This window comes from Rana temporaria, chromosome 1, assembly GCF_905171775.1.
Source record: "Rana temporaria chromosome 1, aRanTem1.1, whole genome shotgun sequence".
Lineage (NCBI taxonomy): Eukaryota > Metazoa > Chordata > Amphibia > Anura > Ranidae > Rana > Rana temporaria.
Genome location: NC_053489.1, coordinates 3,545,299 through 3,572,834, shown reverse-complemented (window position 1 = coordinate 3,572,834; position 27,536 = coordinate 3,545,299). Strand labels below are relative to the sequence as shown.

At 45.4% G+C, this 27,536-nt stretch overlaps 1 protein-coding gene across 1 annotated transcript; it reads left to right on the top strand.

The window, feature by feature from the left end:
* The first annotated feature begins 325 nt into the window (after positions 1–325).
* On the top strand, positions 326–24,643 carry LOC120925113 (vomeronasal type-2 receptor 26-like). Its single transcript, XM_040335987.1, has 5 exons — positions 326–912; positions 2,723–3,508; positions 16,668–16,895; positions 18,342–18,465; positions 23,730–24,643. Exons 1-5 carry the CDS (start codon positions 817–819, stop codon positions 24,641–24,643), a joined length of 2,148 nt encoding a protein of 715 aa, XP_040191921.1. The 5' UTR covers positions 326–816.
* Positions 24,644–27,536: the final 2,893 nt, after the last annotated feature.

Genomic DNA, 27,536 nt, shown 5'->3' with positions numbered 1-27,536 from the left:
AAATATGTACAGCCGTTTGGAAGTTATGAAGTAACATGTATTTCCCATAGAGTTGAATGGGACTTTAAAGGAAAACCCCGACCATGGCAAATGGGGGTGGGTAAGGGTTAAACCACCTATACTATGTTTGTTGCTGACATATAAGTAACATGTGTGCCAAGTTTCATGTTAATATCTTTAGCCGTTTGGACGTGATGCTGGAACATACATACATACATACACACACACACACGTTGAGTTTTATATATATAGATTACCGGTACTGCAATATGTCACCACATGATCTATGCCCATATATGATTACACTAGAACTACATTTATGTGCCACTATATGACCCGTGTGTACATATATGAATTGTTATGTCATTGTGTGATGTGTATATATATATATATGAATGTTTTACTATCTAGTTATGTATCAATTGCTACGTGCCATGTCATGTTCTGATGATAATAATCATGTTTACATTTTTTCAAGTTGCTGGTCCTATGGAGCAATACACACGGCCACCAATCCCACCATAGATCTGCAGTTGAAATGTGTTCTACATTTTGTCATAAATAGTTTCTGCTTGAACCCTTGTCCTGTAGACCAATGAAAAACTCTCCATTTTCTGCAGGGTTTACCGGAGAGAATACAGACATCTCCTGGCTTTTATATTTGCTATTGATGAGATAAATCGCAGTCCAGATATTCTTCCCAACATAACTCTGGGATATCATGTGTATGATTCTTGTGGACATGTGAATAAAGCTATAAAAGACGTTCTACAGATATTGTCTGGACATACAAAGGAAGCTCCAAATTATTCCTGTATGGAGCGGGGTGCCCTGGCTGGTTTCATTGGAGATCTCCATTCTGACACCACTCTCCAAATGGCCCAGCTGCTGAGTCTATATGGTTACACCCAGGTAAGAAAAGAAGAATTTCCTATATTATGTAACGTCAGGACAGCGAGTCGTCTTTTGGTGAGGTGGGTCAAAAGGGTACAAATAATCCTTGTGGCAAAGCATCGCAAAGTATAACATTGTTCTAAAAAAAGAAGGCAGTGTTGTGTAGGGATGGGCCAATGGTTCAGTCCAATATTTGGCTGTTATGGCATTTGGACAAATGCCTGAACTTTTGCCCATTCAGTCCTCTGATGATTATACCCTATGGGCCAGATCCACAAAAGGGATACGCAGGCGTATCTACTGATACGCAGTCGTATCCCTGTTTCTATCTATGCGGCTGGTTCATAGAATTAGTTATGCATAGATATTCCTAAGATCCGGCAGGTGTAATAGTTTTACACTGTCGGATCTTAGGATGCAGTACCGCGGCCGCCGGCTGGGGGCATTTGTCGTCGAAATTCCGCGTCGGGTATGCAAATTAGCACTTACGGAGATCCACAAAGCCTTTTCCCTTCGTTTTTTTCCGTAAGTGTTAGTTTGCCGTCGCAAAATTAGGGCTACTTTTACAAAGTGTAAACTTAGTACACCATGTAAAAGTAGACCCTTCTTTCCCGCGTCGCTGTCAAATTTTTTTAAAAAAAAATTTTTTCCCGCCTCAACTCTTTTTTTTTCTTTTACGCCCGTCGCGATTCTCAAAACTCGGCGCAATGTAACTTCGCGCAAAGCAAAATTGGGAAAATCGCATCAGGAGCATGCGCAGTACGTCCGGCACGGGAGCGCGCCTAATTTAAATGGGACTCGCCCCATTAGATTGGGCACGCCTTGCGCCGGATGGATTTAAGTTACACCGCTGCAAATTTCTAGGTAAGTGCTTTGTGGATCGAGCACTTAGGTAGAGATTTTGCGGCGGTGTAACTTAAATCCCAATATTTAAGTTGCGCCCGCTGTACGTGGATCTGGCCCTATATTACCAAAAGTATTGGGACACCTGCCTTTACACACGCATCAAGTTTCATGTCATCCCAGTCTTAGTCCGTAGGGTTCAATATTGAGTTGGCCCACCCTTTGCAGCTATTACAGCTTGAACTCTTCTGGGAAGGCTGTCCACAAGGTTTAGGAGGGTGTCTATGGGAATGTTTGACCATTCTTTAGGAAGCACATTTGTGAGGTCAGGCACAGATGTTGGACTAGAAGTCCTGGCTCACAGTCTGCACTCTAATTCTTCCCAAAGGTGTTCTATCGGGTTTAGGTCAAGACTTTGTGCAGGTTAGCCAAGTTTCCCCACCCCAAATTTGCATATCCATGTATTTATGAACCTTGCTTTGCACACTGGTGCACAGTCGTGTTGAAACAGGAATGGGCCGTCCCCAAACTGTTCCCACAAAGTTGGGAGAATTGAATTGTCCAAAATGTCTTGGTATGCTGACATCTTAAGAGTTCCCTTCACTGAAACTAAGGCCCAACCCCTGAAACACCACCCTGCACCATAATCGTCCTCCACCAAATGATTTTGACCAGTGCACAAAGCAAGGTCCATAAAGACATGGATGAGGGTGTTTGGGGTGGAGGAACTTGACTGACCTCAACCCGAAAGAACACCTTTTGGATAAATTAGAGCTGAGACTGTGAGCCAGGCCTTTTCATCCAAAACCGGTGCCTGACGTCTCAAATGGGCTTCCGGAAGAATTGTCAAACATTCTCCTTGGACACACTCCTAAATCTTGATGACAGCCTTCCCAGAAGAGTTGAAGCTGTTAAGTTTTTCTTCTTTCCATTTGGATATTAAGAGTTCCACATTATTTATATAGACTGTTTTCTTTCTTTCTAGATTAGTTATGGAGCCAGAGATACTTTGCTGAGTGATAGAAAGATGTATCCAAACTTTTTCCGGACAGTTCCGGATGATGAGATGCAATATGTGGCCATAGCAAAGTTACTGGAAAGGTTGAAGTGGAACTGGGTCGGGATCCTTACATCTGATGATGAATACGGAGAGAGGGAGATCCGACATCTCAGCAAACATTTATCTGATCATGGAATTTGTATTGAATTCAAGATTCTGGTGTCTGTAAAGAATTATAATAAAATTCCTCCAGAGCTGCGGAGCTCAACCACGGAAGTTCTTATTATCTGTGGCTCAGTTAGTCTGACTTATTACAAGTTTTTGTATTATAATGTCCCTTATTACACGGAGAAAACTTTTATTATACCAGATTCTTGGTCAATGGGTGAAGTGTTTTTTGGTCTCAGTAACTGCAGCTTGGCGTTTACATTCCCCCATCTCTACATAAAGGAAATGCTGGAATATTTTTATAATATTTATTCATCCAGCCGCCCAAATGACCCCCTGATGGAGGATATTCTCATAACTGAATATAAATGCTTTTCAAAAAACCAAATGAAAAATTTCCTCATTCCACTCACATTTAGACGTCCTCTTAGGGACTGCGGTGTGATGACACTTCCACTTGGTTTATCTTTTCCTGATGAGAAAACATCCTATAGAGTGTATATCTCAGTCTACATTTTGGCTCAAGCATTACATGACATGGATTTCTCTTTAAAAATAAATAACAAACAATCTGAAATAAATCCACACACACTAAAGTATAAGGTGAGAGCGTCCAATGAAAGTTTACTCGTATCTTTTTATACTCGGTCAGTTCAGTACTGGAACACAATGCGCCCAGACAAAGATTACACCCAGCTTAGGTTCATGTTCGGTGCTGGTGCAAGGATTTTTGACACCCTAGGCAAATCTTCATTTTGCTACCCCCCCACCTTGGCCCCACCCCTGACTCCACCCCCTTTGGCCTGCCCATGTATACAGTGACATCACGCAGCACATGTTAACGCGCAAAATAAAGCCTATCAACGCGGATAGGTTACAGCAGTTCACAGCGTGAAGAGAAGAGCTCCCAGGACTACAAATCCCAGCATGCCTGGGCTGCTATGACATTGTCAGTCATGGTCACCCCAGGATGGTGCTGGAAATGAATAGAAGGAAAGTTGTAATATATTACCCACTTATTTGGTAAAATATAAAAGATGAGGTGGCACTGAATAAATAGATAGCCGGTATGTCAAGCCAAACAATGACCGGGACCTCTGAAATGGTGACAAACTTTAGTACCTTCACTTTTCCATAGGTAATGCTTTTAAAGCTAAGTTCACTTTTTGGAACAGGTTACATGGCACATCAGTATTTAGGGTGTAACATGTACCAGCACATGTTCCCTTACCCCCCAAACCCCACATGCCAGTGGGTAGGGGTTCCTCTCCCCCAAAACCGCAGCCACATTTAAAACCAGCATGGCTCCGCCCACATGACTTTGTTACAAGAATCTGTGAATGAATAAACTACAAGTCATGTCTGCCATTGTGGCAGACAGAATTGTAGTATCAATGGACAATGGTTGTGCCGACCAGTGCACTCATAGTTACATTAAAGGGTCACTAAAGGATTTTTTTTTTAGCTAAATAGCTTCCTTTCCCTTACTCATTTACATATACTTTTTTGAATTGTTATTATCATTTTTTTTTTTGGTTCACGACAGTCTGAGATATATCCCGGCGGATGCTACAGCTAGGAGGACATAGCGCAACTCACTCCTCGACCCCGCTGAACTTGTGAGGGGTTGAGAGCGGCTCTTGCACAGGACCCCCCTTTGCAGCCGGCGAGCTGTTTTTTGGTTTTGGGATGGAAACCTGCCTCAGTTTTAAGGGGTTGGGTGGGGTGGGGGAGGGGAGGGTTCCCGTGTTGGGGATGGTTTATGGTTTGTGTTTTATTTTAGTTTTTTCCACAAAAGTGTCTTGCAAGTAGGTTCTGAATATGCATTACGTAAGTCAGTGTCAGGTATAGGTTTTGGCTGACCCTTCCGAGTCAAGAGAGCGGTCTCAGGGGCTGGGCACCCTTTTCATCCTGAGATAATTCCCCCCAGTTGCAGGTATGTCAGCTCTTAACATACTGTCATGGAACACTAGGGGTCTAAATTCTCCAATGAAGAGGTCGCTGGTATTTCAATTCATTAGGGCCCACAGCCCACATATTTGTATCCTCCAGGAGACCCACTTGGTGGGTAGTAGAACGCTGGCCCTGAAAAAAACCCTGGATAGGACATCACTATCACTCCACCTATTCAAACTTTGCCAGGGGAGTTAGCATCCTGGTGCACAAGTCCCTTCCCTTTAGGCTGCTCAACTTGACACTTGACTCGGATGGCAGGTATGTCATAATTCATGCACAGATCAGGTCCATGAGGTTGGTTATAGCAGGGGTCTATCTGCCCCCTCCTGCATCGATCTCTCTTCTACACCGGGTCACCTCGGAAATTGCTGATTTTGCTAGCGATAACTTGGTCATAATGGGAGACTTTAACATGGTCCTGGACCAGAGCTTGGACAGGATGTCCCAGAGTGGACCTTTCCACTCTGGTCTGGTGGAGTGGGCGGAACTGTATGGATTGACGGACGTGTGGTGCTGGAGGAATCCTCACTCCAGAGCTTACACCTGTCACTCTGCATCTCATAGGTCCTTCTCTAGAATAGACCTTGCGTACCTGGCATTGCCTAAGGTTCAGGACATTAGGATTCTCCCTAGGGGCATTTCAGACCATGCACCGCTTCTCCTGACGGTGGAGCTCTCCTTGACCCCGGGCACAGTTTTATGGAGGCTGTCCAGGTTTTGGGTGTCAGACGAGGCAGTGGATGGTCACTTTAGGGAAGCGCTACAGGATTACTGGGCGGTCAATCCCGGCTCGGCCGGAGCATTGTCGGTATGGGATGCCTTTAAATCGTACACGCGGGGTCGGTATCAATCAATAATAGCTAGGGTCCGGAGGGAGAGGAGGGCTGACTTGGTGGGAGCAGAGGGGAGGGCAGATCTGCAGGAAGCGCAATATGTCCGTTCCAGGGATCCCTGTGACTATGATGCACTTCAGTCCCTGATGGGGGAGGTGGTGTGAATTCGCACCTCTCTCACCCAGAAACGTTTACTCACCCAATCGCACCGTATATTCGAGCAGGGGGAGAGATCCGGGAAGCTACTGGCCTGGTTGTCACGGGAACAATCCAGGGGGATGTGCGTGCCCTGCATACGGGGACCGGGGGGAGACCTACTGTATGCCCCTGACGAGATAAACGACTGCTTCGTCTCCTTCTATAAAAACCTCTACAGCTCCAGGGCTGGGTACTCTAGTGATGACCTGGCCTCCTATCTAGATCCCATTGACATCCCGGTTCTGACCACTAAATACTGCAAGCTGCTCGATGCCCCCATAACTGCTGACAAACTCTTAAAAGCTCTTAAGACCCTCCAATCGGGTAAGTCGCCGGGCCCCGACGGTATACCGGTTGAATTTTACAAACAATACTCTGAGGACTTGACGGACAAAATGCTCGGTATGTTAACAGAGGCGCAGAGGGTGCGGGAGCTCCCGCATTCCCTGAGTGAGGCAGTGGTGGTGGTGATCCCTAAACCAGGTAAGGACCCGACCTTGTGCTCCTCATATCGCCCCATCTCACTGATAAATGTTGATGCGAAACTCCTGGCCAAAGTCTTGGCCAGGAGACTAAACACAGTCATAACTGCTTTGGTACATCCAGACCAAACGGGGTTCATGCCGGGGAGGGAAACGGACATTAACATTAGAAGGCTTTTCACGCATATGGACAGGGCGCGGCCGGAGTCGGCGGGGGTAATGGCGTCCTTAGACGCCGAAAAAGCCTTTGACTCAGTGGAGTGGGATTTCCTGTGGGGTGTCCTTGGGTGGTTCGGCTTCGGGCCAAATTTTCTGGCATGGTTGGGGATGCTTTACGCTGATCCCAGGGCTAGGGTCCGCACGAATGGCCTCCTCTCGGATACTTTCCTCTTGGGCCGGGGCACACGTCAGGGCTGTCCGCTATCGCCGGGACTTTTCGCTCTGGCGGTCGAGCGCCTCGCCATTGCCCTGAGCGCTGAGGCCGGGGTCAAGGGCATAGCGGTGGGGGATATAGAGGAGAAGGGTTCCCAATGGTTCCCTTTATGCGGACGACACTCTACTTTATCTGGCAGATGCCTCTCAGTCGCTACGGAGAGCACTTGACCCATTTGAGGAATTCGGACGGTTCTCAGGAATCCGCATAAATTTGGGTAAGTCTGTTTTCTTCCCATTGCACCCCTCGCTTCCAAGAGTAGATACTGGAACCCCCCTCCAGTGGGTGGGCACCTTCACATATCTAGGCATTCGGATTAGTAACACCACACAGGAATATATCGAGGGGAACATACAGCCTCTCCTTTCTCATCTCGCTGACAAATGCACGGCCTGGCGCACCCTCCCACTGACCCCAGTTGGCAGGGTGAACCTGCTCAAAATGGTGTTCCTCCCTAAGTTCTTATATTTCTTTCGCAATACCCCTTCCCACATTCCCAGATCCTTCTTTAGACGACTGGAGGGGGTGCTGACTTCTTTCATTTGGGCCGGGAGGCCACCCAGGCGCCGTCCTATCTTAGGTTGCAATATTTAGGCTTAAAGTATGGCCGCCGTTCCCGCTTCGAAATTCGAAAATTTTACGTCGTTTGCGTAAGTCGTCTGTGAATAGGGATTTACGTTGTTTACGTCCACGTCGAAATCAATAGGCCCGTGCGGCGGACGTAGCGGCAATGAACACTGGGAAATGTAGGCGCACGGCGCATGCGCAGAAAAAAAAAACGTCAATCACGTCGGGTCAAGCCTCATTATCATAAAACATGCCCCCTCAGACAAATTTGAATTAGCCGCCCTTACGCCCGCCCGCTTTAGGCTACGCCGCCGTAACTTAGCAGGCAAGTACATTGTGAATCATGTACTTGCCTCGCTAACTTACGGCAGTGTAGCTTAAATGCCATAAGCTACGCCGCCTTAAAGTTGCAGCCATCTGTGTGAATCTAGCTATGTTAGCTGGATTCAGGTAGAGTTAGGTCGGCGTATCAGTAGATACGCCGACCTAACTCGGAATTTGCGCCCACCTAAGTTTAAGTGTATTCTCAAACAGAGATACACTTAAACCTATCTAAGATACGACGGCTTCCGCCGTCCTATCTTAGGGTGCAATGTTTAGGCTGGCCGCTAGGTGGCGCTTCCATTGCGGTCGGCGTAGAATATGTAAAACACTAGATACGCCGATTCACGAACGTACGCCCGCCCGACGCAGTACAGATACGCCGTTTACATAACGCTTTATCAGGCCTAAAGTTATTCCATCAACGAGTTGGAATAGTAATGTTAAAGTATGGCCGCCGTTCCCGCTTCGAAATTCGAAAATGTTACGTCATTTGCGTTAGTCGTCCGTGAATAGGGATTTACGTCGTTTACGTCCACATCGAAACCAATAGGCCCGTGTGGCGGACTTAGCCGCAATGCACACTGGGAAATGTAGGTGCCCGGCGCATGTGCAGTTAAAAAAAAACGTCAATCACGTAGGGTCAAGCCTCATTATCATAAAACACACCCCCTCAGACAAATTTGAATTAGGCACCCTTACGCCCGCCCGCTTTAGGCTACGCCGCCGTAACTTAGCAGGCAAGTACTTTGAGAATCAAGTACTTGCCTCGCTAACTTACGGCGGCGTAGCCTAAACACGCTAAGCTACGCCGCCGCAAAGTTGCGGCCATCTCTCTGAATACAGCTATGTAACTTTTGAGCAAACGGATCAATAAACACTTATTATTTTACCAAAAAAATGTAGAAGAATACATATCGGCCTAAACTGAGGAACAAAATGTTTTTTTTATATATTTTTTGTGGATATTTATTATAGCAAAAAGTAAAAAATATAGATTTTTTTTTAAAAATTGTCGCTTTATTTTTGTTTAAAGCTCAAAAAATAAAAACCTCAGAGGTGATCAAATACCACCAAAAGAAAGCTCTATTTGTGGGGCAAAAAGGACGTCAATTTTGTTTGGGAGCCACGTTGCACGACCGCGCAATTGTCAGTTAAAGGAACACAGTGCCAAATCGCCAAAATGGCTCTGGTCTTTGGCCAGCGAAATGGTCCGGGCCTAAGTGCACATCTAAGAGTCTTTTAAAAATATACATCCGCCACACTGACACCACCAATTGTGGAAGAGAGTTCCACATCCTTATTGCTCTGACAGTGAAAATACCCCCTGGGGAGTTTAACGTTAAACCACTTCTCCACCAATCTCATTGTGTGGCCCTGTGTTCTCTTACACTGCATGATACTGAAGAGTTTTTTTCCTATGCTGGGATCACCATTGAGGTATTTATAAATTGCTATCATATCTCCTCTCCAGCGAGAATAAATGTAGTGCTTGTAGGTGTTTCTTATATTTGAGGGCATCCAGTCACCTTATTAGTTGTGTTGCCTTTCTTTGAACTCTCTCCAGTTCCAGCACATTCCTTCTGAGGACTGGTGACCAGAACTGGACAGAATACTCCAGATGTGGTCTAACCAAAGATTTATAAAGTGGTAGGATTATAGTTTTATCTCTGGAGTATATCCCTTTTTATGCATGTTAATATCCTGCCGACTTTGGTAGCTGCAGCTTGACATTGCAGGCTATTGCTCTTTGATTCCCCCAGAGGTTCTCCCCCTAGTGAGTAGTTTAAAAAGGTTAAAAAATGTCAATATTCTGATGTGAAGTTATTGCCCTGCTTATTTTTGTGTTGTCCGCAAAAACTGAGATTGAGCTATTTTTATCCCATCCTCTATATCAATTATGAATAAATTGAATAGAATTGGTCCCAAGACAGAACCTTGGGGTACTCCACTTACCACTCTGAATACACATTATTTATCACCACCTTTTGGACACGCCCCTGTAACCATTTTTTTACCCAAGAACAAACCTTATGTTCCATGCCTACAGACCTCAGCTTGTAGATTAAGCACTTATGGGGGACTGTATCAAATGCTTCACAGTCCTTCCTCTGTCTAGATGGCAGCTCACTTCCTTATAGAATGGTAGCAGATTGGTCTGGCAGGAATGACCTTTCGTAAACCCATGCTGATTACTACTAATGATATTTTTTCTCCAGTACATTTATAGATACAGTCCCTTATCATCTCCTCCAATAATTTACCTACTATCGATGTTAGGCTGACTGGCCTGTAGTTTACAGGGATTTGTCTCTGCCCTTTTTTTGAATATTGGTACCATATTGGCTTTTCTCCAATCAGTTGGGACAATTCCTGTCAGTAAAGATTAGGAGCAATGGTCTGGCTATAACCTGACTGAGTTCTCTAAGGACTCTCTGGTGCAAGCCATCTGGCTGGTCCTGGGGATTTATTTGTATTAAGTATATTAAGTCTTCCCTTCACTCCGGCCTCTGTTAGCCACTAGGGTGTGTCCTGCGATGTGTTACTAACAGCAATATCACGATATACCTCTTCTTTTCCTGCATAAAAGCTGAGGAGAAGAAGGAATTTTGTACAGTTGCCTTCTCTGTGTCATCCGTAACCATCCTCCGTCATCACCATCATCGTCTTTTATGTGGTCAATGTGCTCTGATCTCACTTTTTTACTGTTAATATATATATATATATATATATATATATATATATATATATATATATATATATATATATATATATATATATATATTTATAATATATATAAGTTTTTTTACTCTGCTCTACTAAGTTTCTCTAGTGGTCTTTTTTTTAACCACCCTAATTGCGTTCTTACAAGTTTTATTGCATTCCTTGTAGTGTGGGCACCTCTCCCACAACCGATAAAAGTGATCTCATGGCGAATCTTTATCTTAAAAAGAAGTGCACAGCATCCCCAAAAATACCAGGGTTATGGCAGCTAGCTGTTGGCATAACCCCGGTATTTAGCATCAAAATACCAACGTACGGGTACATTGTTTTGTTTGAAATGGTTAATATGCTCCTGAAGCATTGCCATTTTTCGTCAGTGCTCAATGTTTCTAGGATTTGATCCTAATTTATGTCATGTAGTAATGACCGCAGTTCAGAAAAATTGCCTCGTGGGCGGTAACGCGCTTCAGAGCATGCATGGCTCCTTTGTCAGACCTGCATCCATGCTTGCCTGGTGGGCGTATGAGAGGGGATGGGGGAGGAGATGGGAGGAGCTGGTGTCTGCTGATAGGCTGGGGGAAAGAGAGGAGGAGTGTAGACCTGTGGATTGGATGGACCTGGAGCCAGGGATATGTAGCTGAAACTCGATCGGGATGTAGTCTGTCAAGGGCATATACATAGAGATCACATTGTGTAAATGAGAGAGATTGGTGATACAAGTCTGGGTGCAGCTCCGGGGCATTGGAAGGTGGTGAAGAATATATATGATCCAGTGTTCATGGGATATAGTATTAATCATAAACTGCAGCATGCTGAACATGCAAGGGTTATGTTTAAATTGATGGATGTTGGTTCCATACAGGAACATAGTCATGTGACTGGACATGTGACATATTAAGCACATTAGATTTAGTGTGTGTCTGGTCTTAAAGGGGTTGTAAAGGTTCATGTTGTTTTCACCTTAATGCATCCTATGCATTAAGGTGAAAAAACACCTGACAATCACGGGCCCCCCAGCCCCCACATTTTACTTACCTGGGCCAGTTCACCTGCTCTGCACGTCCCCGGCATCCTCTTCTTCATGGAGTCTCGGCGTTGATTAGATAGATTGATAGCAGCGACACCATTGGCTCCTGAACGGCGAGTGTATGACACGGGAGCACGCCCGCAAGGTAATTCCCCTCGGGGGAGAGCTTCCCAGAGGGGGTCAGCTATTGCGGAGAGGAGCCGCGAGAGACGCCGTGGGACCCCAGAACAGGAGGATCGGGGGGCACTCTGTGCAAAACAAACTTCACAGTGGAGGTAAGTATGACATGTTTGTTATAAAAAAAACTTTAAAACTTTAACTTTAACTTTAAAAAAACAACCACTTTAATGGTCCCGGAAGGGACAGACAGGGTTAGAGCATGATTGGTACAATGTAACAGCATAATGAGATCGAGGCGTGTGCATATGTATATATATTGTGACAGTAGGCAGGTAAAATCACCTGGTTGCATCCAGGGTGGAATATATATATATATATATATATATATATATATATATATATATATATATATATATATATATATATCTCAGATTCAGGCTTTATGCCAATTTATACCACTAGGGGGAGTGCTGTGAGTCCTCCAGGGGAAGAGTTAATGAGCCCAGCTGAAGTAAGTGGGCACATTAAGACCTCTACAAAAACTCCCAGCATGCTAAGGGAGAGGCTCCAACCTGGAACCAGTTCTGTGTTGTGTAGACTGGGGAGTGTGCGTTCTGTGGATCGCAATGGATTTGGTAGGTCCGATAATGAAGTCTTCTAGGGGGCATCAGTACATTTTGATTATACTGGACTATGCCACCCGCTATCCAGAAGCGATTCCTCTGCAAAATATAATTTGTAAGGAACTGCTTACGGATCAAGGTACACCCCTTATGTCCCGGGTTATGAAAGAGCTGTGCAAGTTGTTCAAAGTGACACAATTGTGTACATCTGTGTATCACCCCCAAATAGATGGGTTGGTTGAAAGATTCAATAAAACCCTAAAACAAATGTTAAAGAAGGTGGTGGATAGAGATAGAAAGGATTAGGACTGTCTAATACCCTATTTGATGTCTGCCATTAGGGAGGTATCTCAATCCTCAATGGGTTTCTCACCCTTCGAGTTACTCTATGGGAGACACTCAAGAGGGCTGTTGGATATCGCCAAGGAAACTTAGGAAAGTGAGAGATCTCCCCACAGGATTGTGATTGAGCATGTCGCCCTGATGCAAGATAGAATTGCACAGGTAATGCCAATCGTAAAGGAACATTTGGCCCAAGCGCAGTTAGCACAACAGAGAATGTATAACCATGGTGCCAAGACCCGTACCTTATTCCCTGGGGATAGGGCATTGGTACTAATCCCTGCGGTTGAAAGCAAATTCCTCGCCAAATGGCAAGGCCCCTACGAGATAATGGAAAAAGTGAGCAAAGTGAATTACAATGTCAGACAACCAGAAAGGGAAAAGCCCAAACAGATTTGTCACCAGCTCAGTCTGATTGCATGATTCCTGAGGTTGGAATAGCAGTTCAACGCCCCAACAACAGAAGGTTAAGGAGTTTGTGCTTCGCAACAAAGAGGTTTTCTCTGAGCTGCCAGGACAAACGTTTGGGGTAGAGCATGATATTATCACCCCGCCCGGGGAAAGGGTGAAGCTAAAACCCTATTGAATCCCAGAGGCCCAACAGGAGGCAATACGTGAGGAAGTACAGAGAATGCTTAAGTTGGGGGTGATAGAGGAATCCCAAAGTGATTGGTCCAGTCCCATAGTCTTAGTGCCTAAACCGGATGGGAGCTGGCGATTTTGTAACGATTTTCGACAGCTGAACAAAGTTACAAAATTTGACACCTACCCCATGCCACATATAGATGAGTTGATCGACCGGCAGGGAACAGCCCGATACATGACAACTCTCGATCTCACCAAAGGGTATTGCCAAATTCCCCTTGTCGAATCGGCCAAGGAGGAGACCACGTTTGTAACCTCAGATGGGGTGTTCCAATATAAAAGAATGCCGTTTGGGTTACAAAATGCACCAGCAACATTCCAGCGGAAAATGGACCAGATTCTGAGGCCCCATCAGAAGTATGCTGCAGCTTTCCTGGATGATGTAATTATCCATAGCACAGATTGGGTCTCACATCTGCCAAAAGTGCAATAAGTCTAAGGCCCCGTACACACGACAGAGTTTCTCGGCAGAATTCAGCGAGAAACTCGGTCAGAGCCGGATTCTGCCGAGAAACTCTGTCGTGTGTACACTTTCGGCCCGATGGAGCCGCCGAGGAACTCGTCGAGAAAATAGAGAACATGTTCTCTATTTTCTCGTTGTTCTGTGGGAGAACTCGGCCCGCCGAGCTCCTCGGCGGCTTCAGGGCTGAGCTCGCCGAGGAACTCGATGTGTTTGGCACGTCGAGTTCCTCGGCCGTGTGTACGGGGCCTCAGACTCTATCCGGGAAGCTGGGTTTACGGCCAACCCAAAGAAGTGCACCAATGGACAGGAGGGGGCCAAATATCTTGGGTACACCATTGGAAGGGGAGTGAAAAAAACCCAAGTCAATAAAGTTGAGGCCATACAGAGTTGGCCATGTCCCAACAGCAAGAAGCAGATGCAAACCTTTCTGGGAATCGCTGGCTATTATCGGCGAATCATTCCCTACTTTGCTTCTCAGGCTGTGCCCCTAACCAACCTGACAAAAGGGAAAGAGTCTGTCATGGTTAAATGGACCCCAGAGGCTGAAACAGCATTCCAGTCCCTAACCACTTAAGACCCGGACCAAAATGCAGGTAAAGGACCAGGCCCCTTTTTGCGATTCAGCACTGCGTCTATTTAACTGACAATTGCGCGGTCTTGCGATGTGGCTCCCAAACAAAATTGGCGTCTGTAACAGACCTATGAACTATTCTGCCTACAGAGGACTGCATGACTGGTTACTGAGCTCAAAGGGTTAATTGTAGAGGGACTTTTTCACTGCTAAATGCTAATTGACGCTCTGTTGTGTATTACCAGTTAACAGCCTCTTGCCAGGTGTATGCTAACGTGATGATCTGTGAGTGTATATTGTTCTAAAGGTTAATTGAATTCTATTGAGAAAGGAATGTGCCCGGCCAGGTCATGTTAAGTAGATCTCGGTGCCGGAACATCTAGAGACTGATTGATTCAAGTAGATCATTGTGTTTGAGTTCTGGTAATGAAGACATTTTTATAATTAGCTCAAAGAAGGTGATTGAAGCTTCCCCACGGTGTGATGTGTGGGTGGGGACAGTTTGATTGTTCATGTGCCTTGAATACTGTATAAAATCTCAGGCCTTGTACTCACGGCAGGACATGTCCGATGAAAACGGTCTGCAGACCGTTTCCATCGGACATGTCTGGCCGGGGACTGCCCGGGGACTTCTGTTCGATGGCTATACACACCATCGAACAGAAGCCCGCGCGTAAACATTACGCGGGGCGTGTCCGCGGTGTCGCCGCGTCGATGACGCGGTGTCGCCGCGACAATGACGCGGCGACGTGGGCGGGCCGCCTTAAATATGCTTCCACGCATGCGTCGAAGTCATTCGACGCATGCGAGGGATGCGGGCGGCAGGACATGTACGGTAGGTCTGTACAGACGACCGTACATGTCCGGGCGGACAGGTTTCCAGCGGACTGTTTTAAAACAAGTCCGGGAAACAGTTGTCCGCTGGAAACCTGTCCGATCCGTCCCAAAATGGTCCGCTCGGGCCAACACACGGCCAAACATGTCTGCTGAAACTGGTCTGCGGACCAGTTTCAGCAGACATGTTTGGTCGTGAGTACGGGGCCTCAGAGTGAACCATTAAAAATCAGTCCTGCTTGACTCTGCAAACGTAGCCCGTCTCGTTTCTTGGAAGGGCATTCGATGGGATATACCGGCGGTACCTGCATATCGCAGCTTGCCAGGAAAAGGGACTTCTCCAACGGCTGAGACCCTCTCACTACATGGGTAGCCGTTATAGCGTTCTTTTTTCCCCACAAATATAGCTTTCTTTTGGTGGTATTTGATCACCTCTGCGGTTTTTATTTTTTGCGCTATAAACAAAAATAGAGAGACAATTTTGAAAAAAATTCAATATTTTTTACTTTTTGCTATAATAAATATCCCCCAAAATGGGGACCCGATGGCAAAAGGGTAAAGTGGCTCTTCTCCAGAGTGAATACCTGTAATCTATCAGTCCTCATAGCTGAGATCCTCTGTCCTCCGTTTTAATTGTTTTGCCCTTTTACGGAACTCTTTCTAATTCATCAACATCTTTCCTGAGGATTGGTGACCAAAACTGAACTGTACATTCAAGATGAGGCTGAGCCATTGTATTGTAACGGGTAAGAATTATTGATTAATCTCTGGAGCGTTCTCATTCACAAATCAAATTGTTTATAAATAGTCCCAATACAATGTATCTGATTATAAATTTTCAGCAAACAGGTCATCTGATCCCGATGACATTCTCTGATTGAGATTGGGGATGAGCAAGTTCGCTCCAGAACATGCGAACAGGCATAAAATGTTTGTTCTAACACATGAACATCATTAAATTATATGGAACATGAAAAATCAAAAGTGCTAATTTAAAAAAAAAGTTTTAAAAACAGCTTTTTTTTTTGGGAGCAGTGAAAAGTGAAATCTTCCTTTAAATTTCATACCTGTATTGCTGGGACCGACACTTTATTTATAGCCGCAAGTAGTTTTAAATGACTTTTTTCCTTTAGAAATGTAATTTTGTGCAGGGACAGTTCTAAACATAGGAAACATGCGCTACTTTACAGGCATAATATACACCCCCCCCCCCTGTTACAAAATTTAAAGGAATATTTCACTTTTATTGTTTCACTTTAAGCATTATTAAAATCACTGCTCTCGAAAAAACTGCAGTTTTTAGAACTTTTGTTGCAGTGACCCAGGTCCCCAAACACTTTTTAGGACAATAACTTGCATATTAACCGTTGAAATTAACACTTTTGATTTCTCCCATAGACTTTTAAATGGTGTTCTGCGGCTTTTCGAATTTGCAGCGAACACCCCAAATTGTTTGCTGTTCGCCGAACAGGTGAACAGCCAACGTTCGAGTTGAACTCATGTTTGACTCAAACATAAAACTCCTCCCTAATTGAGATGTAACTAGATAAAAAATCTATAGTCAAAAAATGATTAAACGTTCTGTATACTTGTTACTTATAATAATTTCTGTCATTATTTAAGCTGTCCCGCTATGTAAAAGAAGTCCAGTACAAGGATCCGAATGGCGAGGTCATGATTTTTAATGATAAAGGAGAACTGCCCAGACCATTGGACATTGTAAATTGGATTACAAGAATTAAAGGTAGAAATATCACTGATTGGATGCATGTGGGTCACTTTGATGGGTCCCTTTCAGAGGGTCAGCAACTTACACTAGAACCAGAGCTAATATCATGGAAAGGAGACAAGGTGAGTTACAGTGGGGAAGCTGATCCACAACTTATACAAGAAACATTCTAGTTTTGTCCCTAAACCCATCTCCAGATAAATCCTAACCCCCTCCCCCATCCTGTTCACAGACCACCAACATCTTCCCTGACTCATTCCATGGTGATTAGATGAAGGTGTCAGGTCTAGATGTGTGGATATAAATGCCGGGATATGTTCCCATCACTCATTATACCTGAAGAAGTGGATGAACTACAAAACATCTTCTAGACTTTGTAGTGCAATGACCACCAGTATTATCCATGGCCAGATTCTACCCAGACCTTCTGAATTCATTAGGCTGTAAACAGAAAAAAAAACAGTTCAGAGTAGTAATTCCCCCAATCAGAAATTTGCAGTTACTGTATATACATTAAAAAAAAAAAAAAAACATGGAGCTACGTGGATTTCTGTACGAGTGACTCCTAAAATGCGGTCAAATGCGGTTGATTTTCTCTTTGGATTCTTAAAGCAGTATTTATACTTGGGACAAATTATTAGAGGTTACGTGAAATCACTGAGAAAACAACGTTAAAGGGCAATTGGATAACAAACTTCATGTGGTGGAAACAATAGTGTCAACATCAAAATTCTCAATGTGAACTCAAATCTAAAAGTCCAAAATAAATACAAATCGCGTTCCCATCCAAGAATTGCGACTGTGAGGCTTTGATTGCATGCAACCCTCGGTGATCACCGGCCGTCGGGCACATTTCTTCCCACAGGTAAAAAACAAGGTAAACAGGATATGGATCCCGACTCACCAGACGGTGTTGATCCTTTTTATCACATGACAGGGGGAGTCAAATGAGACTTGTGTGGTCACCATGACCAAATGACACGTCTACAACCAAGCTTCCCATCCACTCCATCCGATCGTACTAGGTATCCTAGACTCGGGTCCTCACAGACACCTTCTCTGATCCAACCTGTGTGGTCACAGCGAGTGGATGTGTTGGATGTCTCCTATGCGGGTTCTCACAGACGTTCGCTCCGATCCCGCCTGTGTAATCACAGCGAGCAGTTGTGAAGTGTTTTGCAGTTCAGTCTTAGACCCCATACACACCATTAAGCCCCATAGACACCATTAGATTTTCTGCAGATTTGTGTCTTCAGATTTACCAAAACCATGTAGTGCATCATACATTTTTTGAGTGTTTATGTTTGTACTGATAGTTTTGTTGCTGTAACCTTTCTAATGAAAGGATTCTGCTAGTACTCCTAGATGTCTATTTCTGTCTTCTGGATCAGAATATATTCTGTGGTATCCAGACTAATGAAGGGCCACCTTCTGGAATGGTCCATGTGTTTCCACCAAGGTGTACTGTACATGCTGCATCATTGTAAACATCAGAAGCTCGGCTTCCCTACACTATTATATCTGTACTTTTACTCTTGAATAGATCATATAGCTCTATATTATCTCAGGTCCCAAGAGGTCAATGCTCCGAGGAATGTCTTCCGGGGTTCAGAAAATCTGTAAGAGAAGGATATCACCCATGTTGTTATAATTGTGCTCCGTGTTCAGAAGGAGAAATATCAAACCAATCTGGTAAGATTTATGTTTCTATAAGTATAAATTCTGATATTGAATTAGAAAATTAAACATTTAAAGTCCTTTAAAGTGATTCTGTACACACTTTACACTTTGCAGGCCGAACATCTCCCTAAATTGTATGAAATTAATGATTACTGATGAGGCCTTTCTGCACTTTTCTTCTACCTCTGACCTTAGTAAAAACAACACACACAGGGCCAGATCCACAAAAGAGATACGCCGACTTAACTCGATTTTTCTAAATTTACACGGCGTGTATCTTTGCGCCCGATCCTCAAAACGAGAAGCGCCTGAAATTCCGGCTTTTCCATCCTACCTAAAAATATTACGCCGGCGCATTCTCGTGCGCAAATTACGCTAGGCACGCCGCTTTATTTGATAGGCAAAGATGCAAATGAGGGAGATAGGGCGATCCACAGAATTAAGTGTGTGCGCCGTAGATTACGCCCTGTGCGCACCTGTTAGTTTTCTGGTGGGAATTTACACTTTATAAAAGCAGCCCTAATTTTACACATGCCGTCTGAATGTCTGCTGAAGCAACACCATTGCTGAAGAGCTCAGCACACACACGTTCAGGACTGAAATCTCTCTGCCAAAATGCCAGGACCATCAATGATACTAGCTGCATTAGTCTCTATAGAGGCACAAAGAAGGAGGAGGGCACAGAGGAGGAGGAGGAGGGCACAGGAGAGGGTCTACCGCCCACGGCAAGATTTGTTTGGCATGCCTGCTTCTGAAGTTTACCGCAACTACAAATTTACCCGTGAGGCCATCCTGGAATTAACAACAATACTTCAGGATGATCTTACCAGCCCAACCCAACGCTCCCATGCACTGCAGCCAATCACCAAAGTACTGGCCACTTTGCATTTTCTGGCCACTGGCTCATTCCAACGCACAAGTGGAGGCGTGGCTGGGATGGCACAATCCTCCATCAGCAGGTGTGTGCACCAAGTGGTCCCTGCAATCCTGCGGCGCATGGGAAATCAGTTTCAAAAACCCACCCAGGAGGATCAGCGTTTAAAGACCATGACCGACTTTTATCACATTGCCAGATTTCCACGCACCATCGGGGCCATTGATTGTACCCATGTGGCACTACAACCACCCCATGATACTGAGCACATGTTCCGGAATCGTAAAGGCTGGCATTCCATCAATGTGCAAGTCATCGTAGATGCCCATGGCCTCATCTGGCACGTCTGTGCTAAATTTCCTGGATCCTGCCATGATAGTTATATTTACCGGCAGACCCAGATCTCAAGAGATTTTGACCAGAACATGTATGGAGACAGCTGGCTGATTGGTGAGTGACATGTGTGTCAGGTATGTCCCCCCCATGATGCTCACATCACAAGGGGCACATGCATGACTAATATCCTCCTGTCTTTTCCCTTACAGGTGACTCAGGATATGCCTTGGGACCTCATCTAATGACCCCATTCAGGAACCCCCAAACCCCAGGAGAGCAACGCTACAACCAGGCGCACATACGAACCCGGGGAGTGGTTGAACGGACCTTTGGGCTTATGAAGTCCCGCTTCAGATGCCTGGATAAGTCTGGGGGTACCCTGCTGTATTCCCCTGACTTTGTGTGCCAAATAATTGGGGCATGTTGTATACTCCACAACTTTGCCCTCAGAAGGGGACTGCATATTGACTTATGTGATGACCTGACCCCTGACCCAGGCAATACTCCCCCAACCAACTCTACCCGGTCTGCTGAGGGCACAGCAGCCAGGAGAGGCCTTGCCGAAGGCATTTTTTCCCAGTAAATGTACATGATTAATGTCACAATAAGAATGTATCTTTTCCCTGTAAATGCACATCAATAAAGTCACAATGATAATGCATGAATGCACACCACTGTGGTTCCTTGCACAGACATATCACATGCACATCGAATTGGATTAGATCCAAGTCCCCCCCCCCTTTGGGACTTGGGAGCAGTAACGCCACGCCACGGCTCCAATTATGTCACTGTGCATTCATACACCATTCAGGAACCTGGGATTGCACTTCTCCCTGGTCCTGGGGATCCCTTCTCCACCAAAACTGAGGGTGACACCCTTAATTAGGAATGCCACCCCCCCACATTCACACATCATTCACACACATAAATCAAATCATAAGTACAGAAGACCAAATTCAAAAAAAAAAAAAAAAAAAATGCATAAACAAAAAAACAAAAGTATCCCAGCAAATTAATTAGCGCCGGCGATTGCTACGCCTTGGCTGGGCAGGGGCACGGGCAGGGGCACGGCCACGGCCACGGCCACGCCGTCGCGGAGGATGTCCATTGGAGGGGGGGTGAGCTGGGGAAGGAGGAGCCTCCTGGGGGGGTAGAGCTGGGGAAGGAGGAGCCTCCTGGGGGGGTAGAGCTGGGGAAGGAGGAGCCTCCTGGGGGTGTTGAGCTGGGGAAGGAGGAGCCTCCTGGGGGTTTTGAGCTGGGGAAGGAGGAGCCGCCCCTGCTGGCCTGCCCTCCATGGCCCCTGCAATGCGAGTGAGACAGGCAGTGAGGGCAGCCGCATTGGCCTGGCCAGACCTTGTATTGTCCTGCACAGCCTGGGTCAGGGCACTCAGCTCATGGGCCACGCGCGTTGTGGCGGTCTGTATGTCGTTCAAACATGTAATGACCGCCGTTGAGTTGGTGGCCACATCACCGAGTGCCTCCATCATTTCACCCTGGCTGTGCTCCATCTGCGTAAGTTTTTCCAGGATTTTTCCAAGAGTGCGGGTCTGCCGGGCATTGTCCTTCACCACACTGGCCGACAGACGCTCGCCCACAGCCACGGTCTCCTGGGTTGGCCCCCTGGCTGCCGCTGAGTCTTGCGGGCCTGGAGGAGGGGAGAGAGTGACCCTGGTGACTGGAGGCCTGTTGGGGGAGAAGTGGGAGGGGCTACCCCTGATGGTGGCCTGACTGGTGCCAGCCTCAGGGGTAGTCTCAGGGGAAGACTCAAAGGTCATCATATCAGTGGCCAGGAGGACTTCCCGGCCAATCTGCATATTTTCCTCCTCCTCCCCCTCATCATCCTCCTCCCACTCAACCTCCTCCCCTTCAACCTCCTCATGAGTGGAGGTTTGGCCAATCCCCTCCCCTGGGGAATCCTGCCCTTCTTGGGACTCATCATCAGCCTGTCTTGGGGGTGGTGCTGCAGCCTGGCCCGATGGGCCTGCAACCTCCTGGCCTCCAACCTCCTGGCCTCCAACCTCCTGGCGTGTAACCTCCTGGCCATCTGTGGAGGACAGAAAACAATCACATGTTTGAGGAACCACACACTTGGCACATCTTCCCTTCCCCCACCCACACATGCTAATCAACAGAGAATAAACAACAAAACCTACCTGTCCTCCTAGGAACATCTGACGTATAGCCAGGCAGGCCCACCACCTGCTGTGGGTGGAAACACTGGGCCACTGCCCATTCCTCCTCCGTCAGTCTGACTGGGCAGGGTCCCCCTCCTCCAGTGCCCCTGGTATGGGCGTCGATCCTTGCCATCTTATTCCGGACGACGCTTCTCAGATCATTTATTTTTTTCTGTATGCCAGCGGGGGTCCTAGTCTCCCCCCCCCCGCCGCATTGATCTGGTCGGTGATTTTTTTAAGAAGCTGCCTCCTCCTGGCCGGGGTGGTGTTCTGGCTCTCAGGGCCATGCAGAAATCGCCCATATTTCACAATGCCCCGAGCAAGAATTTGCTTCTCTCCCAGGGTGAAATTAAGCTTCCTGCGTTTGGGGGGCATCACATACACCACCCAGCAACAACAAACACACCCGACAATCAATCTACAATACACACCCAAAAACCAGACAAAATTATATACCACAAAAAACTAACCAAAATCTAAACACACAAGGACACAGCTAATAGTAATTCAAAAACAAACACGCACCAACAAACAACCAAAAAACAAACACCAAAAAACAATCACCCAAAAACAAACACCAAAAAACAATCAGCTAAAACAATAACAAACAAATTAAATAAAGACACTTCTCAAAAACAAACAACAACTAGACTCTCCAACTCCTCAAACACTTTTCTCACAAACACAACTTACCAACACACAAACAAACAGAGCAGAAGCAAATTGCTCATGGAAGGGGAACAATGGGATATACTTTTGCAAGGGAAGTGTGTGTGTGTGGTGCTTTTTACACACAGGGCGATCCTCAAACTAAGTACACTTGGCCTTTTACCTATCTCACTGATTGCGCCGAGACCAGTTCTGCACATGCCCAGTGAGGTCCCGATTCGTGCGCGCATGCGCAGTACGGCCGGCGCCTCATTTGCATGGGGTCACGGCTCATTACAATGAAGCACGCCCACTTCCTTCCCACTTGCAAAAACCCCGCCTTACGCCTCTGAATTTAAGTTACGCTGGCACACATTTAGACGCAAATGCGCTGTGGATACGGCACTTACGACACCAACTTAGGGCAACGTAACTTAAATGACATAAGTTAGGACAAACTAAATTTGCACCGCTGGCTGAGGATCTGGCCCACAGTACACAAAAACACTGGCTAGGCACACAGATAACCCTTTTATCTCCCCTGATGTTTAACCCCTTCCCAGCCAGTGTCATTATTACAGTGACAGTGCATATTTTTAGCACAAATTACTGTATTAGTGTCACTGGTTCCCACAAAGTCTCCAAAGTGTCAGTTAGTGTCAGATTGTCACCCAGACTTGTGTCACCAATCTCTCTCATTTCCACAATGTGTTCTCTATGTATATTCCCTTGACATACTACAACCCGATCAAGTCTCAGCTACATATCCCTGGATCCAGATCCATTCAATCCACAGGTCTACACTCCACCTCTCTATCACCCAGCCTATCAGCAGACACCAACAATATCACAGTCCCTCTATAAGTCGCTGATCACTGCCATTACTAGTATAAACAAATGTCATAAATATATACCACAGTTCACATAAACCAATCAATATTCTCTTATTGGGATATATATTTTTTACCAAAGACATGTAGCAGAATACAATTTATGAAGGAATGCAATTTTTTTTATTGAATGTGTTTTATAGCAGAAAGTTCATTATTATTTTATATTTTCAAGATTGTTGGTCTTTTTGTTGATAGCACACAAAACGCAGAGGTGAACAAAAATGGCCTGGTCACGAAGGGGGGTAAATCTTTTGAAGGTGAAGTGGTTGAGGAAAAATACAGAAAAAACATATTAATACTGTCAAATAGCTACCGTGCCTAATGTTATTTCCACTTGTTTTTACTCTACAGACAGTGAACTCTGCAAGAAGTGTCCTGAAAATGAATGGCCTAACAAAGCTAAAACTATTTGTAGTGACAAGGTCATAGAGTATTTATCATACGAGGAGGACATTCTAGTTTTATTTTTTTCTATAACTTCAGTCATATTTGCTACAACATCTCTCCTTCTACTTGGACTATTTGTTTGGTTTCGGAGCACTCCCATAGTCAGAGCCAATAACCGGAACCTCAGCTTCATTCTGCTCCTCTCCCTCATACTGAGCTTCCTTTCTGTATTCCTGTTCCTTGGCCGTCCTGTGGATATTACCTGTATGCTGCAACAAGTCACTTTTGGAGTTCCCTTCACCATCTCAGCATCTTCTATCCTCGCCAAAACCATCATGGTCTTCATTGCTTTTAAAGCCACCAGACCTGGAAGCTCTTGTAGAAAATGGGTGGGAGTCAAACTTCCCAATACAGTCATGTTATTCTGCTCATCCATTCAGGTTATGAATTGCATTCTCTGGTTGTCCATCTCTCCACCATTTCAGGAGTATGACATGGACTCCTATCCTGGGAAGATCATCATTCAGTGTAATGAAGGGTCAGTTATCGGCTTCTACTCTATGTTGGGTTATATGGGGTTTCTGGCAGCTGTGAGTTTTCTTCTGGCTTTCATGGTGAGGACATTACCGGACAGTTTTAATGAGGCCAAGTACATCACCTTCAGCATGCTGGTGTTCTGCAGTGTCTGGATTGCCATGATCCCGGCCTATCTGAGCACCAGAGGGAAATACATGGTGGCTGTGGAGATATTCGCCATACTGACCTCCAGTGCTGGAATATTATTGTGTATGTTTTCTCCAAAACTCTACATTTTACTTTTCAAACCTGAACTGAACACAAGAGGGACAATGCTGGGGAAGAGAATGATGGAAATGTAACACATTGAGTCAATGTATAATGCTGTAGATCAGATTAAACAAATTCAGTCATATTGTTTCCATCATCATCAGGGCAGGACTTAGGGTGGTGGGGGCCCCTGGGCTTGAGTGTTGAAGGGGCCCCCTGGAGCCGAGAATTGGGGGGGATCGAAGTTGTTGAGCGGGGGGGGGGCGAATTGAAGTTGTTGAGCGGGGGGGAGCGCATTAAAGTTGTTGAGCGGGGGGGGATTTTGCAGTTGTTGAGGGGGGGGGGGGATTTTGCAGTTGTTGAGGGGGGGAGTGCCTCTCACCTGTGCCAACAGCCGGGGCCACAGACTGTCATTAGCCCGGCTCTCGGCTATCTTCCCTTCAGCAGCCACAGTCCTCCACACACCTCTCTGTTTCCTCCTGCTTCCGTGCTGCCTCCTCTTGCAGTGCGGGAAAATTAACCCTTTTGCGGGACTGCGGGAAGAAGCTGTCTGTGCGGGAAAGTCCCACAGAATCCGTGCGTGTTGGGAGGTATGCGCAGGGCCGCCATCAGGAATTTTGGGGCCCCTTGCACAGCTTAAGGCATGGGCCCCCTGAAGCAGAGAACCTAGGGGGGGTGGGGGTGCTGCCGCCTGAAATTGAGAAGCGTGGGGGCTGCCGCAAATTGAGAAGCGGGGGGGGCCTTTACAAAAAAAAGAAGAAATAAAGAAGAAAACAAATATATATAAATATATGTAGCCATCCGGGGCCCTGGGGACCTCTGGGCCTTTTAATAAAAAGAAAAAATAAACCTCTGGGCCCTTTAATAATAATAAAAAAAAACATTTATAAAAAATACATAAAAAAAGGGAGGTTGCCAAACCCGGGGGCCCTGGGGACCTCTGGGCCCCTGGGAACCTCTGGGCCTTTTAATAAAAAATAAAAAAATAAACAAAAATAAAAAAATAAACATTTATAAAAAAAATAAAAAAGGGGGGGTTTCCACATGGGGCCCTGGGGACCTCTGAGCCCTTTAATAAAAAAATATATATATATATATATATAAAAAAAAAATTTAATTTTTTTTATAAAAAAATAAAAAAGGTGGGTTGCCATCCGGGGGCCCTGGAGACCCTTGGGCCCTTTAATAATAATAATAAAATATATATATATATACATATATATATATTATATATATATAAAAATAAAAAATATATAAAAAAAACATTTTTTTACAAAAAATAAATAAAAAAAAGGGGGGTTGCCATCCGGGGCCCTGGAGACCCCTGGGCCCTTTAACCACTTGGGATCCGCCTGCCGTCAATTGACGGCTACAGTGCGGATCCCAATCGCCAAACTGCCGTCAATTGACGTCCGCCCCTTAGGGCGGTCCCCGCGCGCGCTCCAGAGCGCACTGCGGGGAAAATCTGTGTTGGCCGTGTCCCTCGGACACAGCCAATTACAGATCGCCGCGAACGGCCAATCAGAGTGGCCGTTCGCGAGGCGATCTGTGCGGCCAATGAGAGAGGATCTCATATGTAAACATATGAGATCATCTCTCATTGCCGTTTTACACAGAGACAGCGGTGCTGTCTCTGGAGAGGAGACCGATCTGTGTCTCTTGTACATAGAGACACAGATCGGTCACCCCCCCAGTCACCCCCCTTCCACCTACAGTTAGAACACTAAGCAGGGATACATTTAACCCCTTCCTCACCCCCTAGTGTTAACCCCTTCAATGCCAGTCACATTTATACTGTAATTAGTGCATATTTATAGCACTGATCGCAGTATAAATGTGAATGGCGCCAAAAATGTGTCCGATGTGTCCGCCATAACGTCGCAGTCCCATTAAAAATCGCAGATCGCCGCCATTTCTAGTAAAAAAAAAAAATTAAAAAAAAATAATTCTGTCCCCTATTTTGTAAGCGCTATAACTTTTGCGCAAACCAGTCGCTTATTGCGATTTTTTTTTTTTTTTTTACCAAAAATATGTAGAAGAATACGTATCGGCCTAAACTGAGAAAAAAAAATGTTTTTTTTTTTTTAAATTGGGATATTTATTATAGCAAGAAGTAAAAAATATTGTATTTTTTTCAAAATTGTCTCACTATTTTGTTTATAGCGCAAAAAATAAAAACCGCACAGGCGATCAAATACCACCAAAAGAAAGCTCTACTTGTGGGGAAAAAAGGACGTCAATTTTGTTTGGGAGCCACGTCGCACGACCGCGCAATTGTTAGTTAAAGCGATGCAGTGCCGAAAGCTGAAATTTCACCTGGGCAGGAGGGGGGTATATGTGCCCAGTAAGCAAGTGGTTAATAATAATAATAAAATATATATATATATATATAATATTATATATATAAAAATAAAAAATATATAAAAAAAAACATTTTTTTACAAAAAATAAATAAAAAAAAGGGGGGTTGCCGTCCGGGGCCCTGGGGGCCTCCGGGCCCCTGGGGACCTCCGGACCCCTAAAAAAAAAAAAAAAAATTTTTTTTTTAAAGGGGGCCCCCTATTGGGTGGGGCCCCTGGGCTTGAGCCCAGTCAAGGCCAATGGTAAGTCCTGCCCTGATCATCATCATTATGAATGACATCATCATCAGAATTATGATTTTTGGGGACATTGACTGCCTTCTGTCTGCCTATTGTACATAAGTGGATGGAATGTGGATGTCACAGGATTGGATGATATTTTAGAGCTTCATTTTTTTCTTGCTCTTACACGCCCCCCAGCATGCACAAGCAAAGTACTGTCACTGCATTGTCCATTGGACGGTGCTGATCACAAATAAAATGCTGTGACCAATCAAAGCCTCACACAATGTAACCAACACCTGAAGATATCAGCTTGCCCCCACTTTGCCCTCACACACTGATTGGAGAGTGATAGAAAAGAAAGATTCCAGATCACCAGCCAGTACAAGTGCAATCCAGTACC